Source organism: Myotis yumanensis, unplaced genomic scaffold (genome assembly GCF_028538775.1).
Source record: "Myotis yumanensis isolate MYYU_CA2020_CCGP unplaced genomic scaffold, mMyoYum1.0.hap1 SCAF_9, whole genome shotgun sequence".
In the NCBI taxonomy this organism is placed as follows: domain Eukaryota; kingdom Metazoa; phylum Chordata; class Mammalia; order Chiroptera; family Vespertilionidae; genus Myotis; species Myotis yumanensis.
This window is the reverse complement of record NW_027223760.1, coordinates 79,721,764-79,740,647: the sequence shown is the minus strand read 5'-3', so window position 1 is coordinate 79,740,647 and position 18,884 is coordinate 79,721,764. Positions and strand designations below refer to the sequence as shown.

Sequence of the window (18,884 nt, the reverse complement as noted above, 5' to 3'; positions counted from 1 at the left end):
TGAATCTATACTCAATGAATAGTATTGTTCTATGGGTGACTTTTTTAACTTTTTCTTGGTAAACAAAATGTAAAAAATTACACAAAATAAATGTATACTTGCAAACATAGCTGAGGTCAAGAAGGAACAGATAGGTACCCACTCTGGAATCCCCATCCACATACCCCATGCCATCATAAATCCCTCCTTCTCCCTAGAAGAATGATGTCCTGAATTTTACTGTAATCATTTCCTTGCATTGCTTTATCGTGTTATCACCCAAGTGGGCATTCCCAGATACCGTCATCTTGACCAGGTTTAAAATTTTTGATGTGTCTTTCAAGTCTATTTTAATCTACTAGCTTCCTTCTCATCCCTCCGTTTTCCTTATAATTTAGCTGGAATATGCCTTGAAGAGTTTCCCATAGTCTGGATTTTGCTGATGGCACCCCTGCAGTATAATTGAGTGTGTTCCTCTGTGCTCTGTATTTCCTGAAAATTGGCAGCTGTGTCCAGAGACTTGATCAGACTCCAGTATCATTTCTTAGGCGAGACTATAAGTGTGTTTTCTTTCATCGGGAGGCCAGCATAAGTGGTTTTCTCTTTTCTCTTTTTGTGATGTTAGCAGCTGTTGACGCTCAATGACCAGACCTTTTAGTTCACAGTGGGTTGCAAAATGGTGCTATTTTAATCTCTCATTTATACATGTCATTTAGTAACTGAAGTCTATTAGACACAATTCCCCTCTTCAGAAATATTTTAAAGGCATGTTGTCCAGAGTCCCTAATGATACCATTCATACCAGGGAAGGAGGATAAATACTTAATTTTTTTTGCTTTATTTGCCAGTTTTCAAACAATTCACTGCCTTTCTAGTATCATCCCAAAGTAGTCAATTGGCTTTCTTTAAAATGTCATTATAAACTCATGAATTTATACATACCTGATGAGTTTGAGTCTCTTTCACTTATTATCCTTTTGAAGCCCAAATTGTCCCAACTTTGACCAATGGGACCCTCTTTAGTTGGCTCCTGAGGCCTGTGACGTGGGCCTAGGTCACCTCACTAGCTGGTATGACAGGTGTCCCAGCCCTGCCCTGTACATTGCCAGCCACAGGCTTGACATTAGTCATTTCCCTTAGAAGCCCTGGTTTCTTTAGGTGGAAAATAATATTTTAAGACCACAATCTGGGGCCTAGAAATGCTCATTGCTATTGAGTTAATCATTCTTCTCTTCAGTAGACACTGATAGAAATATACATAGATAAAATATGTAATTTTAAAATAATTTACATATTTCTGTTGCGTTCATACTGACACTTGGAATTCAAATTCAGGACTACAGAAAATTTTTCTTAATCTGTGCTCTACATAGCTGTGACCTGCTTCTTCCCGCACTCTGAGTCCTAATTCTCAAGGTCAAAGGGATTGATGGAATTAAAATAGTCCATAATTATTCACTTACCTATCCCTCATTGCACACAGAACAGCCTCAGAATATCAATCCTCATACGACTACCATTAATATGTTTTATAATCATTGAGAGCAGTTAAAATTGTTTTCTGCCTATGCTTTTCCCATTTCTTATTTAATCATCACACTATGTTATCTGAGCATATAGCCATTCCATCCAATACCCATTCCCTTTCACCCTCATTTCTTATTAGTTTCATCAGTCGCTCTGTGATGGATGGTCACCATCAGCCCTTCTGAGGATGTCTGTCTAGTTGAGTTGTTGCCTCGAGCTCATGCCTCAGGAAGGGCTCATGGGAAATATTCCTTGAATCTCTTGCATGTTTGATAACAAGCTGTCTGTGCCCTTTATACTCTGGAAATAAAAATCCTTGGCACACAATTTTTTCCCCTAAGTATATTAAATATGTTATTAAAAGGCATAATGATCATCTAATTTTCTCTTTCTTATAAGTCTATTTTTGCCTAGAAGTTCAAAGGATTATTTTTCTTTCTTCTATAAAATCTAGCCTTCTGACCAGAATATGTCTTGGTGTTAGTTGTTGTGCATTGATGTTTTGAGGCACGCAGTGTGCTCTCTCAATGAGGGGTTTCAAATACATTTCTTACAATCTCAGGAAAGTTGTGAGTATTTGTTCAGTTGCCTTATTTTGTTTTGTTTTGTTTTCTTCAGGGATTCTTATTATTCCTATTTTGAATCTTCTTTGCCTACCTTCAATATTCTGCCTATCTCTTGAATACTTTTTATCTCTTCATTTATTTTATATCACATTTTTCCTCCCTTTCACCTTTCCATTTCACCTAAGACATCAGCATTGCCTTCCCTTCTTCTGTTCATTCTAGTTCAGACTTCATTTATTTTATAATCTTGTACTCTCCCCTGAATTCTTTTTTTCCATGTCTGAGTTTTTCTAATTCTCATTTCTGTTGTTCTTTCATGTCTATATCATTTTATTAATGCTTCTTAGCTCATTTTGGAATATTATGTTTTAATCCCTTTTTGGAATGACTTTCTGGCATGCTTTTGCTATCTGTGGGGATTTGGTTCTGTTCCTTATTCTTTTTTTTCTTATAATAACTTTGTATGGGTGTTGACCTAGGTACATTTCTGTTGCTCATTTTTATATGAAATTAGTTTTCCAAAACTCTTAGAAAAAGAAGTGGTTTGGGGTAGCTTTTCTAAATGCACAGAACTGTTGCTTCCGCTGTTTCTGTGTGTGTGTGTGTGTGTGTGTGTGTGTGTCTGTGTGTGTGTGTAGCAGGGAGTGGGGGAGAGACAGCTTGCTTTCTGAGATTTCCTGACTCGGTTCCCCTGCCCACTTTTTTCTGGTTTTCTCTTTACATGGCTTCTGTCCTGCTCAGTGCTGGCTCCAGGCCCAGCAGCTCCTCCTCACTGTGCCTCTGTCCTGCAGAGGGCTCCGCTGGGTCAGGTTCTTGACTGTAGGTGCCCGACCCCTCCCGCTCTTCAGTGCTTCCCGCCTGGAGCCTCTGCGCGCACCTGGGCTGCAGCAGGCACAGCCCTCCCAGGCCCACCACGCCTCCCAGCCCACACCTCTGGGTTATTCGGGGATTCTCCTGTTCTTGGGTTTATCTGACATCCCATTGCTTCCCTCTACTTTCTCCCACATAGACGTTCATAACCCACAAAGCATGTGGCTCTGTATGGTTTTACCTTGTCTAATTGTATGTCAGGATACTTGGAGATACCTAGTTTTGTTGTAACTATTGTCTATGGTTTTTGGTTTTCCTATCCAGTTTCTCTCTCTCTCTCTCTCTCTCTCTCTCTCTCATCATACTACAACAGCCTCTGAAATTTCCTATTATGAGTCAGAAGGAGCCAAGATGGTGCCCTGAATACCACCAATCTTGGTTTGAGTTGTTTTATGTCAGAGAGAGAGAGAGAAATTGTTCGAGATTCAAAGAAATTCCAAATCTGCTGCCCCAACCATCATCTTTCCAGAATCCTCCCTCGTGGGGGCTTTAAATTTACATCAGTGCCCACTGTGCTTGCTGCTCTGCAGCTTCTCTTTTCCACAGGATGTGTGAGAGCTGCACACATTAAGACGCACAGCGCTAGGTCACGCCTCCTAATCTCCCTGTAGTTCTTCTCCATACTAATGGCCTCGATCTTACTTATCCACCCTCCTATTATCAGACATTCACAACCTCTTAGAAACCTTCCTTTATATTCCCACACCTGTGAATGAAAGAACACACACACTCACACTAACACGCACGCACACTCTCACACTCACACTAACATGCACGCACACTTACACTCTCACACACACACACTCACACACACACACATGCACACTCACACACATACACGCACTCTCACACATACACACACACACACATATATACATGCATACCAAAAGCGCACTCACACATACACATACATACACACATATACACACTCATACACACACGCACACTCTCATACACACACATACACGTGCACACACATACACACACTCACACACATACACACACACACACGCACACATTTCTAGTTTCACCAGAAAGAAAGCGAATTTTCTCTGCCTCCCAGGCAGTCCTGCAAGTTTATCAGAGAACAGCCTAATGTCGGTTTTAAATCAGTCTGCTTTTGGCCAAGCTCTCTCTCCATTAGCAACACCTGAAATGTGCTTTCGGTGTGCTTTCCCCAGGATTGTGACTGTCACATAAAGCTCCCAACTCTCAGCATGGCGCACACTGAGACTGCACACACACACACACACACACACACACACACACCCGCAGACAGGGAGACCGCAGCCCCGCCAGGGAGCAGCTGACTAAGGGCAGGAGCCTGAGCGGGTGCCGACTGGGGCCTGAGGTCTGATGGGCAGAGCTTCTGGTCGCCCTTCACTGCAGCGCCCCAGGGAGGAGCACCTGGGAAGAGCATATGTTGTTTTTTAAAAATATGTTTTTACTGATTTCAGAGAGGAAGGGTGGGGAGAGGGATAGAAACATCGATGAGGAGAGAGAAACATCAGTCAGCTGCCTCCTGCACACCCCCTACTGGGGATTGAGCCCGCAATCAGCCATGTGCCCTGACCCGGAATAAAACCGTGACCTCTTGGTTCCTGGGTTGAGACTCAACCACTGAGCCACACTGGCCAGGCACATATGTCCTTTTTAAGCAGTTGTACTGAGAGTCACATACTTGACACTTTGCCCCCTTAAAGTGTATAAGTCGATGGTTTTATTCACAGAATGGAGCCTCCATCAGCACAGTCTACTTTAGAATATTTTCCTTGGACCCTCAAGGGACCTGCTCCCCTTCTCTATACCCCCCAAACTTGCAACCTCCCTACTCCCTGAGCAACCACTAACCTACTTTCTGTCTCTGAATTTGCCTATTCTGGGCTTTCCTTCACCATGGTGCAGTCAGAGGCTGAAGTATAAAAGGAATTATACTAGTACCATACAGGGTCTTTTGAACTGCTTCCTGCATTCAGCATGAGGTTTTCGTGGTCATCTGTGTAGTGCGTGTCAGAACGTCATTGCTCTGTATGCTGAGTAATAAATGCTCATTCCATTGTCTGGACTGAGCCCATTTCGTCCATCCAGTCATTGGTTAATGGATACTTGGGTTGACTTGTTTCCACTTCTTGGCTATTTTGAATCATGCTGCTCTGTTTGTCCCTGCACATGTTTTTATGTGGATGTGTGCGCTTTTTATTCTCTTGAGTATATACCTAGAATTGTTGGGCCCTAGGGTAACCCTATGTTGAGCCATTTGAGGCACTTCCGGACTGTTTACCAACGTGGCTGCCCCATTTTCCATCCTCTGCCCCTCCCAGCAGTGTATGAGGGTTTGGTTTCTCCACATCCTCCGTGCATGTTATTAGTTGTCACTCTTATTATAGCATCACCAAGTGGGCGTGAAGTGGTATCTCCTTGTGGTTTTGAGTTGCATTTTCTTAATAGCTACGGATGTTGAGCATCTTTTCATGTGCTTCTTGGCCATTTGCATATCTTCTTTGGAGAAATGTCTATTCAGATGCTTTTTTAAAAGAGTTGGTACAATTCACCAGTGAAACCATCTGGTCCTGGCTTATTTATGGAAACTCCAGATAACTTATTCAGTCTCCTGTTATATGTCTACGCAGATTGTCTGTTTATTCTTGACTCCATTTGGGCAGTTGGTCTTTCTAGGAGTTTTTCCATTTCATCTAAGTGATCTATTATGCTGTCAGGCAGATGTTCATAGTATTCCCTCATCGTTTTTTATTATTTTTATTTCTGTAAGGTTAAAAGTAATGTGGGGAAGTTTCAAGTTCCTACCTCAAAAGCACACTGTGGCCTGGCCAGTGAGGCCCAGTGGTTGAGCATCAACCCATAACCAGGAAGTCAGGGTTTGATTCCTGGTCAGGGCACATGTCAGGGTTGCGAACTCGATGTGGGGCCTCCCGGTGTGGGGCCTGCGGGAGGCAGCCAACCAATGATTCTCTCTCAGCGTGGATGTTTCTATCCCTCTCTCCTTCTCTCTGAAATCAATAAAAATATATTTTTTAAAAAGCACACTAGTGTGTTTGAGGTCTTATACCTTATTGTAAAAAAGAAGAAGTTCTATGACTGTATCTAATTTAACATACAATGTTGACATTATTTACCGCTGAGTAAAAATGAAGAACCAGAGAAAGTTCCCTGAATTGATCGTGTGTTTTCACTCTCCTACCTGCCAAGCAAGGGCAGCCCAGCTGAGATGAGCGGGACCAGATCAGTTCTCCTCCGGGAGGGTTCCCATCCTTTCCCAGAACAGCCCATCTGTCCCTGACTGTGCCGAGGGCCTCCATGGGATTTCCAGGTTCCACAAGAGCCCACAAACGGGAGAACAGGACCAGGGGGTTAACACATCTCACTGTGCAGGCGGATCAACCCACAAAGCACTCCTGTGCTCTCAGAACAGGGGAGGAGGCGGGAGAGAAGACTGCCTTGGTGTGTGTGTGTGTGTGTGTGTTCGTTCTCTGGTGTAGGTGGCAGGGCAGGGACACCTCTGACAGTTGGTGTCCTTTTATCTTGGAAATACCAGCTGCAAAAACTAAATAGCCAAGGCAAGGTCTTTTTTCCCCAAATGAACACCAGGGAAGAATATTTTTAACAAAGCGGTGTTTCAGATAACGTACTTTAAAACGAGCCCTGTTTCTTTCAACTTCAGCAAACGGGATCACCCCCATTCAGATGTTCGCTGCTATAAAAATGAAATAAAAGCTCAGAATTTAACTGCATTCTAAAAATAAGCAAGTGCTCTTTAGCATGTACAGTAAGCACACTGGCATGCCCATGAACCTGAGATGGAAATGATATTTTAATGGCTACATTAACTGTAACATTCCGCCAACCCTTACAATTAATGACTTGCATTAATGATTAGTTAATCACTCAGCTTAGTTCCTAGGAAAGATGATCATTATCAACTCGTGTGTTATATTCATCATCATAATAAATATTCCCTTTCCCCTCTTTGTTTTTCTTAGAAAAACTGTTCTTAAAAGCCACCTGCTACCTAGTGGTTCGCACGTTTGGACCAGATATCATAAAACTGTGAGTACGCCGGCATGTTGATCCCATTTCTCTCTGGACAGGGGGGAGCAGAAACACTGGGAGGAGCCGCTACTGAGCAAGGCCTGGAGCTGCGGTATTCCAGTTCTTGCCAATAGTGAGTGGGCGAGCCAGATGGGCACAGGGGTCGGAGAGAGGACAGACAGACCCTGTTCCAGGTGCTGCAGGTGGGGGCTGTGTAAGTCCCCATCTTCCACAACTACAAGTGCACACAGGTGTTAAGAAAGAATAGGCCCAGCAAGCCACCAACAGAGGGTCACTCCCAATAGGTGGTGGAAAGGAGAGGAAATGGTTTTGAGATGATTCAAGGTCATGAGATGACTAATTCTCCGTGTATGGCAGGGGAAGGGGGCACTTTGAAGGAGACGATGCAATAAATGATTCCCCCTTGTGTGTTATACTTTTTAGAAACCCCATTTTTCATTTTTCTTCTAAAAATATTTAGTAGTTGAGGCCTCTCCTGATCTCTGAGAGCTCCTAGGTTCGGAATACAAAATGTCATGATTTAGTGGGAAGTATAAATAGATACCAGGAAGGGAGGTAAGACAAACGGAAGACCAGGATCAGGTTTGCTATGACAACCTGTGTCACATGGAGGTCAAGACCAGGCCTAGGAAGACCCAGCATGAGGTCACTGGCGGGGATTGGCTGCCCTTAGAAGGAGCCCTCCCTGCATGACCCCGGTTCTTAGGGGAATAAACCTGAACACTCAGGCATCCCACTTCCTAACAACATCCTGTGACTCGCCTGTGGGTAGGACATGTAATTGCTGGAAAATAGTCCATTAATCTCTGAGAATTGACTGGTGTGAAATAATGAAGAGGCATGATGCCTTCTGGGTAGGGAACCACATTTAATAGCGGAACCTGAAATTCAGGTAAAACTAAATCATGAGGTTGTCAGTGTCAGGGCCCACCTCACCCCAGAACTGCAGCTGGTTGATTAAAATGAGCTGTCAGAGGAGCGCACCATCAGCAAGCAACTAATATGGGTACCGGGAAAAAAACAACAACTACCTTCTAGAATCTATAACTGTCCTTCCAAGATTAGCCTTTGGATAGTACCAAGCTGTTTCAGGTTTCTTTGTTTTTGTGGCTTTGGTGTGGTGTGGTTTGGGTTGGGCTTGAATGAATAATTCACTTGGAAAAGTTACTCAAAGTCCACGCTTTCCTGTCCCTTCATTTGAAGCAGCACATGGTGCTCATTGTTCTTGGTAAGAAGAGGTAGAAAATGTCTATGGAAGGTTTGTTTTAGTCCCTTCAAACCTAGACATAAACCGAAATATTTGAAGAATACAGTTCTTACCCCATCCCCAGGGGGAAAAGTCAACCTGGATGTATTTTCTTCCATAAAGTAAAGAAATATTTACACTAAAGGGAAGTGATGATTTGGATTATGCCTAAGAAAATAATTTTAGGAGTTTAAGGCTATATCATAAATGATTTTTTTTTGCTATAATCCCTAGGAAACTTTAAAATAGCGTTTCCATCAAATTACACCCCCTGTCCATCTTTCCTTTCCCAATTTTATTTGTGGCTTCTGCCTAAAAGAATATCATGCTCTGGTGAAGCTGTCACACAGCTCAGGGCTGCTCACACCCCCTCTCCGCCCCCAGGACCTCATTCTAAATGCAGGTGAGAGCAGCGGGGAGGGGGCAGGAAATCGTTGTGAGCCAGCACACCCAGGATGGACTCCAAGCCATACTGCCCTGCGTGGAGGCCCAGAGAATCCATTCTGGGATTTTGCTTTCTTTGAAATCGATTCTGCTTTCTAATGCCTGGGAGATCTTAATCATCTTTGTTTGGCCCGCGTCCCTGCAGGCTCAGTGCTGATATGAATGCTGATGTCGTGTGTCACACACTGGAGTTCTGTCACCAGGGCCCGGGCCAGGCACTGTGTCATCTCTACCCACTTCCCAAGGTGAGTGAGTGGCTTTCACTCAGACGTCAGATGGCAGTGACGTGCATGCCCTTTGGATGTGTAAAGTCAAGCTCAGCTGTACTCACTCTGCGATTTGGGGACAGAAAGAGGCAAGATGACATTTTCAATTACATGTGAAAGAATATTCTCAAGTTCCAAAAAAATGTTTTTCCTGTTGAGCTATTATGCGGGGCTGGCAGTTGGTAGGAAATCAGACCAGCTGAGGACAGAAGAGGTTTAAATCCCTCTCTTGATATGTACTTGCTTAAATATCAAGCAAGTCACTTTTAGAAGGTGACCAACTCACCCCAATTTGCCCAGGTCTTTCCTGGTACAAGCAATGCAATTCCCACAACTGGGGAAATGTGGGCAATTGGTCACCCTAGACCTTTATTGTTCTCCCCCATCAAATGGGTGTAATGAAATACCCCAAATCCCTCCTTCAAGATTAATTATGGGAAGTAGGTGAGCTAAGACATTTAAAATGCTTAGCACAATGCCTACCACATTTTTTAAAAAGTGTTAATAAAAATGGTGGCTACTATAATTATTATCAATATCATTATTATTCAGAGATAGTTGTTTGCAATACCCTGTGTGTATTACATGAGGCTGGATAGTCTGTAATTAGAATGCAGGCCGCGGAAGGCTGCAGTGTTGACACAATGCCCTTCCCAGACTCTGAGTGACAGTATGATATTAAATCCAGTTAGGCCTCACACTAGTGACTTTCAGAAGCTTCCTGTAAAAATAAAAGACAAAATAAAATTCTATGCCTCCTTTCCCAGAATTGTGGCTTTCCCGTATACAACCCAGCAGGCTGCTGTTCTATTTGTAATGCCCTTTTTATTCTTGGAATGAAGTCTATTTATCACCCTGGGACCTAACCAATGAACATGATTTTGCTGACTGACAATTGTAAGTAATGAAGAAAGAGATACAGATGCCTGGGGTGTGTGTGCATGCATGTCATGCTTCCTTGGTCATTGACTACAGTGCCTGTTCAGTGTCCCCTAATCCCACCCGAGAAACTGTGGGCTCCACTGGTTTCTAGAAGAGATAGTTCATTTTAATTAAAAAACACACAACTTTTCATGTACTTAAGTAGCATGTGAGGACTGATAGCAATGCTTGCGTTTTGATAACATTGGAAACATGTATGCACCAAGACAAGTGGCATGGTGTCTGTAATTTCCTTAAAGAACCTCGTGTTGTGTATACATCACACCCACAGCTATACACAGTCACAAAATGTTCAACTTTTTAAAAAATGTATTTTTATACTCTATGCCGTTTATACTCGAAATCTCGTTTTCATGGCACACAAACTACACCTACACAGCAGGTGTGCACCAGTAGGTAGAGTTACCTGCTAGGAAAGGTGGGTAAAATCGTAGGTGGAAATCGCCCCCAGCCTGCCCGAAGCCTTCCTCATGACCTTCCCAGTCAAAACCCATCCCTGTGTAGCCGCTACTCTGTAATCTGTCACCCCAGGCAAGTGCATTAGGCACAGTTCCATCTTGAACTTCACACAGAGGAGTGCTTTTAGACACAGTTCCATCCTGAACTTCACATAAATGGAATCACACAGTTTGTTGTCCTTGGTGTCTGGCTTCTGTTGTCTGTGAGATTCATCTGTGTTTTGCATGGAACAGTCTTGTTGCAGGAAGTATTCACACCATCATCTCTTTTTTTGGAGGTGTGAACTATATATTAAATTGACATTTTCTAATTAAATGGATTGGGGTGACATTGGTTAATAAGATCATGTAGGTTTCAAGTGTACATTTCTATGACACTTGGTCTGAATTCCTCACTGTGTGCCCACCACCCAAAGTCAACGTCAACTGCAGTGAGGGGCCGGCTGCCTCAGGAGAGCAGCCCAGCCTTTGGAAGGGTTTCCCCCCGTGAACCGATCTCTGCAGGAGCCAGAAGCAGCCAACACTGAGTGGGCGAGAGCTGTGCGCGCACAGGGAATCCATGTTTCCTTGATCCAGGGCCCAGGAAGCTGCGGGCATAGGTTTGGGAAGGAGTGAGTTTGTGTGTGACAAAGTGGCACAGGACCAATTCTTGTTCAACTGAGAAATCAACAAGCTGACATCAGGAATTTCTCAAACATGGTATGCAGTTGAGGCTGAAGGTCTTGACCCAGGTCCCAGACCTGCTGAGTAAACCTGAACTCAGCCCGGGCCCCGGACATGAGCCCTCCGGCTCTGCCCGTCAGCGCGGGGCCTGGGGGGATTGTGCCACACGTTCAAGTGGCTGGTCTGTGTCAGAGGGAAGTGAAGGCAGTGTGGGTGTTAGTGTTAATGAACTATTCTGAAGAACTGAATCTCCAAGAATCTTGCACACGTGCCCCTGCTTTCTCATTACCAGTTAGACCAGAGGCATTTACTCCCCTGTCCATTATACTGAGGCATGTTTCTTCAGCGTGCACAAATTCTCTCTTTTAACCATCACAAGTATGCAAGACAGACATGGTCCCCCCACCTCATAGATAAGTCTACTGAGCCCCGGAGAATTGCAAGGCTCACCTGATATACATTTATTAAGTTCTTATTATATGACTAGAGGCCCGGTGCATGAAATCCATGCACGGGGGCAGGGGGTTCCCTCAGCTCAGCCTGCACCCTCTCCAATCTGGGACCCTTCAAAGGATGTCCTACTGCCGGTTTACAGGGATTGGACCTAAACCGGCAGTCGGACATCCCTCTCACAGTCCAGGATCGCTGGCTCCTAACTGCTCATCTGCCTGCCTGCCTGATCACCCCTAACTGCCCCCCCCGCCAGCCTGGTCTCCCCCAACTGCCCCCCCCCCGCCCCTCCTCCCCACCCCCCCCCCGCCGGCCTGGTCACCCCACAAAGTCTTCTATTCAGTCGTTTGATCATACCTCACTAACCCCCCTGCCAGCCTGGTTGCCCCACGCAGCCTGCTGTTCAGTCGTTTGAGCATCCTTCACTAACACCCCTGCCGGCCTTGTTACTCAAGGCAGCCTGCTGGTCATTACTGTTACTGTGATGGTATCCTGGCCAATTTGCATATTCCCCTATTATTAGACACATAGGTACACACTAGAGGCCGGGAAATAGAAGACAGTGACAACTGCAATTTGGGTGGCCACGTGTTAGGAACTCAGTTCCTTCATACTTCTTCACTACGCCAACTGTCAGGTCTGAGACCCTCTGCCAGGGGTTGGACCTTCTTGAACACCGGGTGATAGTCAGAGAAGCCATGAGAAGTTGTGGGTGTATAAGAGAATCTTTATTATAGGAGCCAGTGGCCAAGTAGCCATCTATATATATAAAAGCCTAATATGCCAAGTGTTCCCTCAGGAGTTCAACCAACCAGGAGTTCGATCGCTTGCTATGACATGCGCTGACCATGAGGGGGCGGTGCAGAATGAAGGGAGGCCCTGGCCGGCAGCCAGCAGCCGCTAGAGATCATACCAGTGCACAAATTTCATGCACTGGGCCTCTAGTTACTAATAAGGAGCCACTATACAAAATACTTCTTCAAAGCAAAGTCCCATACAGCAGGTAGCCGCACACCAGCTAGGTAACAATACATCTTTCCTACATAGTAGCAGCAGCCTCTGTATCCACAGCCATTATCTGAGCAGCCTGCCTTATGTAGGAGCTAGTTATATAGAAGCCATCCTCAGAGCCACAGCCTCACCAAGCAGCCTCACCCTGGTCAGTGATGCATCTACCCTATTAGTGCAGCCCCATACTGGCTATTCAGTAACAACTTTATACAAACTCAGACAAAAGAGACTCTATGCCAAATAATGACCTCAGTCTTTTGGGTTATAGAAGGGCACACTTGAGCAGTGCATAGATTGCTTCGTCCCTGCATCTGCATATAGCATCTTAGCCTTGAACATTCTGATTAAGATTCCCATGCTCAGAGTGGCCTTGAGCATCCAGTGTACTCTGAATAGGGTCCCCACACTATGACATATCCAAAGCCAGACTAACTACCTGTCATCTAAAATCCTCCCACACAACTGTAAAATTACCCCATTATCCCAATTTTACAGATGAAAAAGCAAAGTTCAAGCAAATTGCTGGTTGTGGAGTTGTTGGGTTTTTAAAGTTTCTCTTTAACCACCTCAGGACATTGTGAGCAATGAGATAAATGACAATGGAATGTAGCCTTTTAGATGCAGCAAAGTCAGCTTAAAAATGGAACAGAATAGAGTACCTAAAAGTGAACTCCAATGCATTTGAGATTCGTGTTTTTTATTTAAAAACTAGAGGCTTGGTGCAAGAATTTGTGCACAGGTAGGGTCCCTAGACCTGGCTGGCGATCAGGGCCAATCTATGGGGTGACCAGTGGGGTGACTGGGGCCTCCGCTCGCACCCACCTTGGCTGGCCTGGCGCTGCCTGCTTGCCGCCCCACCGCCGCCACCACTGCCAGTCAGGGCCTGCGGGCAAGGGGCAGCTCCTGCGTTGAACATCTGTCCCCCTGGTGGTCAGTGTGTGTCATAGCGACTAGTCGATCCGCCAGTCATTCTGCTGTTCAGTCAATTTGCATATTAGGGCTGTATATAGATAGATAGAGTTTCAAAGCAGCGGTAAAACCCTGGCTTATTTGATAAATGATGGAAGAAAATACTAGTTATTTGAACATGAAACTTAAGCTACATAAACCCTAAATGAATGAACGGTTGACTCAATCATAAGGAATGAAAGGCATCTGACTAGTAAACACCTGCCATACCCAGAGTCAAAAGACAAATGGCAGCTCCGGCCGGGTGGCTCAGGTGGTCGGATACGTATAAACCTGTGGACACAACTCTCTTCCCTTTGCTTGGACTCCCATTGGGCTCATGCTTGGCTGAGGCCAAACCCTAGCAGGGCGCCCCCTTTGCCCATGGAACGGGTGGCAATGTGTGCTGGGGCCTGTTCTGCTATCACCCATGCTTCTCAGAGCCCAGGACCGAGCACCATGCCCTCTGCAGGGCAAGAGCCGTCGTCATCAAGCCCTTGCCCTTGCCTGGAGACCTCAGGCTGGCTCTGTATTGGAGAAGCACTGAAGTCATTCTAGACTAAAGGACTTTGCCAGCCACCACGGCAGATGCTGCTGTGCACTCTGATGGTCAAGCAGAGGGCTGGCCAGCCCCCTCTTAGACTGCCAGGGCCCCACGCCATGTCGTCCTTGGGATTTTCCAAGTTCTCAAGCAGAGAAATCCGATCTACGTCTCCATGGCTCTCTGGACTACAAGCCCCCAGGCTGAGCGCTTGTATCTCCATGAGCCTCTGTGATAACATCCTGGGCCATCCATTCATGAGCGTTAAATAGACTCCAAAGGGGTCTGAGGCTGGAGGAAGGGCGCACTATCATCAAAGGGAGAGAGCAATGAGAAGCTGAAGAGATTGACCATCACAGATCTCACGGTTGATGGGGAGTCTGCTTATGGCCTGGCTGAGTTGTAAGCATCATTATGGCTTCCAGCCCTCAGGGTTTTCTGTCCCGCTCCCAGTCTCTTCCCAAACTTTCTCTTCAGCCTCTGATGGCAGTTGCACCCTCCATTCTAAAGATTTAACTGTAAAGAAGGTGAAAGCATGACCCTCACACTTTAGAAACGAATGCTTAGACACGAGATTGGCAGCAGTGAAAGGTTACCAAGGCAAGATAATTATCTTCATTTTCACTCTTTGCCCCCTTCGCCTGCCATTAAGACAGGCAAACTAATTAGCTTTCCCAAGTGCTGTGGAGTCCTTTCCTCCTTTTTCTTCTGGGGAGAAAAGACCACCCCTTTATCTAGACTCCCCTCTGCGTGTTGGTATCAGCGCACTTGCACCGCGGGAGAGGGTGGAGCCCTGGTCGGCCAGGTCCAGACCAGCCTGCCCTTGGCATTTCAGCCAGGACCACGGAGGCCGCGGCCAAACCCAGCACACAGGGGGCCAGAGGCATGTGGGGCAGCCCTTGTCACTTTATGTCGCTTGTCTCTCATCCCTCACTGCACACTGATCCCCCCGGAGGACTGAGCTGAGTTACAGTCACCCCGTCCTCTCAAGGGGATTCCAGTGCCCGCTCCTCGGAAGAGGCTGCCAAGGCCCCTCGGCTTCATCTCACTTCTGTTTCCTGCACGTGTTCCCGTTTCGTCTGTCTGCCCGCCCGCCGGAGACTCTGTGAGGGCAGGTGTGTGCTCACCCCCGCCTCCAGGGCCCTCCCCGCATGCTGTGGCATTTGTGGGTTCTGTGGAAAGCACTATTGCTGAATTTTTGCTCCTTATTGAAAATGTAGAAAACGCAGGAAGGAACCAACAGGAAAGAGCTATCCCCCACAATTATCAGGGCCTGTTTCTTTGCAAGGTTTCCTCTGTGTCTGTAAACACTGGCGGCCTGTTTCCCGTGCTTGATAGAATGTCGTCAATGTCTCTCTCACTGTTTATTTCCCTTTGTACTGAGCACCTGCCGTGTAGCGAGGACCATGTGAGGCCCCATGGGCCCTGAGCTGGGCCTTGGATGCAAAGGGGTGTTCCGAGCAGAGAAGCAGGGGCCCCGCCTTCACGGTTCATATTGAGGAGGATGAGCGTTAGGCTCCCAAGGGCCACGGAAAAGGGCCCGTCACAGAAATCTGCACCTGAACCCAGTGTCTGATCATGACCCTGCCCGAGCGGCTGGGGGAGAGCCGGGCCGGGACCGCAGAGGCTTTCCAACCTGTGAGAAGTACCGAGTGGCGGTTACAAAGCAGTCCCGGGAGTATAATCAGTAACATCGCAATAACTGCGGGTGGTGCCAGGTGGGCACTGGAAATGCCAGGGGGATCACTGTGTAAAGTCTCTTCTTGTCTGACCACTGTTCAACTGTCATTGAAAAGACATTTTCAAAAGCATATCCGTTGTTGAGCAGGGGATTATGAGGGCAGGCCCGGGCTGGGGGCTCAATGAGCGATGCCCTGTAACCTCGCAGCACCCTTGGAGGCAGGTCACTGTAATCCCCCCAGTTACACGTGATAAAAATGGGGCTTTCTCTTGTGCTCAGGAATTCTGTGGATTCTGAAGGGCTCCGAGCAGAACTTGCTCAAGGACACACAGCCAGTGAGCAGCGGAGCTGGGGCTCGAACCCACCACCCAGGCTCCATTAGGGCCGTACCAGGGGCAAACCGAGGAGGAACGGGGCAGGGCCAGGACACACGGGGGTACAAAGACTCTGGGAAGCAGTGCTGGGGGCAAATACTTTCCACACCCTCCCCCAACCCTACAGGTTACTTTTCTCCCAACTCTCCCCAAATCATAGACATGGAATCCCATAGCAACCGTCACTGGATTAATCAGCTCACTTGATACTTGCCGTGTAAACTCGAGATGTGCTCACGTCCCCAGAAACGGTTGAAAGGCTCAGGGAGGTGAAGGGGGTGTAGAGCAAGCATGTTAAACTCAAAGGCTAACACAGGCTAAATAAACAAGGTTTCAACAGTTTATGTGAGCCAAAAAAAAAAAAAAGCTTCCATTTTCATAGAAACATAGGTTTATTTCGATAGAGGCATGCTGAATACAAAGGGCTGAAATACATGAGTCATCGTTAATTAGTGTTCGTTGTTGGCTATGGGACAGGCACTGGGGTTGGCGGGGGCCGCCCCGCGCTGGGGCTTTCAGACACAAGGGCACCTGGGTCCTTGGGGAGATTGAAAGCCCCCCGGGCAGGAGCCTCTCAGACTGAGTCTCCGCCAGACACCGGCTCTGTGACCTTCAGCCAGTTCCTTAGCTTCCCTGCGTCTCCATTTCCTCGTCCGCGGAAAGGTCCGCTCCCATGCAGCTGGTGGGAAGATTAAACAAGGACATGTTTGCAAAGGACTCCGCGAGGCATCCACACAGAGGTCGTCCCCTCCTCAAGATCGTTACCAGCATGAACTCGCCTCCGTGTGAATCGCTTTATCACAAATTTATGGACTCATCTCTGTTTCCAACTCGCAGACTTGAAAACGTCCTAACTTTAGAAAAGACATAGAAAGAAGAGATAAGACACAAGGGGTAATGTGGTCTAACTTTGTTTTTCTAGGAGGCATGGCAAGTTACCCTGAAGAAGGCAAGGCAGATCGTCAAGAAACCCCCAACTCTGGTAAGCGGTCCGCGGGGAGAATGCCAGCCCCTCCCGGCACGCTGACCTCCCCCTGGCCCTGCTCTCACCCCGCAGGCCAGCAGCTGCTCTGGGTACCAGCCCACAGGGCACCCTGGTTGACTTGGGATTGAAGTGGGAATAGGCGGTCCCTCCCTCCCTCCCTCCCAACCTCAGCACCACTCACATTTGGGGCAGATTAGCCCTTGGTCGTGGGCGCTGACCTGTGCACTGTAGGATGTTGGCTGCATCCCTGTCCTCCACCCACTAGTTGGCAGCATTGTTATCCACCCCTCCCCAGTCCTGACGACCAAAAATGTCTCCTGATGTCCCCAAGTGTCCTCTGAGCGCCCTTGAGACCTGCTGCTCTGCAGTAGACCATTTTGGAGGCTGTGTATCCTCCCACTCCTCCCCTTTCTACATATGAGACTTGGGACTGAGCCTCAGTGTTCCTGTCAGTAAGATGGGGCAGTAACATGTTCCTGTCAGTAAGATGGGGCAGTAACATGTTCCTGTCAGTAAGATGGGGCAGTAACATGTTCCTGTCACAAAGCATGGATGTGAGGACTAGCGGAGTGGATGTGTGCAGAGCATGTGGTAGCAGGCCTGGGACTTACCGAGCCCTCCGTAAATGCCAGTGAAATCATCACATGATCCTGCTCCCTAATTTGCCCTGTTTGTAATAATACTTTGATTCAACAGATAGAATGTTTTAGTTCAAACTAGTTGTCCTTAGTCAAGTGTTTGATTCATGCTCTGGTTACAAATCAGCCCTAGCTGAAAAGGAAGCAAGAGAGTAGACCTTTAAAAATTTGTCTCCAGCCCTAGCCAGTTTGGCTCAGTGGATAGAGCATCTGCCTGTAGACTGAAGGGCCCCGGATTCAATTCCAGTCAAGGGCACGTGCCTCGGTTACAGGTTCCCGGCCCTGGTTGGGGTGTGTGCAGGAGGCAACCAATCGATGTGTTTCTCTCACATCGATGTTTCTCTCTGCCCTTCTCTCTCCCTTCCACTCTCTCTAAAAATCAATGGAAAAATATTATTGGGTAAAGATTAACCAAAAGAAAAAAAAAATGTGTCTCCCTTGATGCTAGAGCCCTGGCAGGAGGAAGTGGCCATCGGGAAGATGAGGGCAGGGCCTGCCCTGCTGGCCAGGTCACCGCTCGCCCCAATGTACTACCAGGAAGGGAGTATTGACTTGGCAACTTGAAAGTGAAGGAGAGGTTCCCAGAGCTCTCAGCTTGCCGGATCTGGCAGACACAAATAGAGGATGCCCCGTTCCATTTGAATTTCAAATAAACAATGAAGAGTTTTGTAGTGCAAGTGTGTCCAGTGCACTATCTTCTCTGGTAACATTACTCGAGGGGGGCATCTGGGTTTTGATGTCCAAGGTTGATACACGTCTCATGGCAATACGCAGGCATGTCTACAGGATCTATTAGTCAGTCACCATGTCCGCACTGCCGATCGTTATTTAATTCAGTGAGTCACGGAAGTCCAATTGGAGCTACTTTAGCTCATCTGCTTAAGTCACTGAACAAGAAATTGAAACACGGCTTGAAGCCCTTGACCAGCACTTGTGCATTCTAAACAGAACTGAAGATGAGACAATTCTCCCTTTATCCTTCTCAGCACGCATCTGAAAACTTATTCTCAGGGCATGGTTTCCGCGCTCGCACAAGCTGCCTTGGCATTAACTCAAGGGCTAATTAGGATTTCACAGTTTTCTATTTCCGTCATCAGAATTGCGAGCGTACTTCCTAGGGCCGGATTCCAATAACTCCTTGCATGAAGCCAGAAAACAGAAATCTACTGAACAATCCAGCAATAATAGACTTCTCCAAAACCTCCTCCAACGTATTTACTCTCCAGA

The 18,884-nt window shown here is 46.8% G+C and overlaps 1 protein-coding gene across 1 annotated transcript in view; it reads left to right on the top strand.

The window, feature by feature from the left end:
- Nucleotides 1-18,884, top strand: part of AOAH (acyloxyacyl hydrolase) — a 103,867-nt gene that overhangs the window by 14,665 nt on the left and 70,318 nt on the right. The window contains exons 3-5 of the mRNA XM_070425221.1: nt 6,941-7,007; nt 8,846-8,945; nt 16,957-17,016. Of these exons, the coding sequence (XP_070281322.1) occupies nt 6,941-7,007; nt 8,846-8,945; nt 16,957-17,016 (227 nt within the window). The remainder of the gene's footprint in view (nt 1-6,940; nt 7,008-8,845; nt 8,946-16,956; nt 17,017-18,884) is intronic.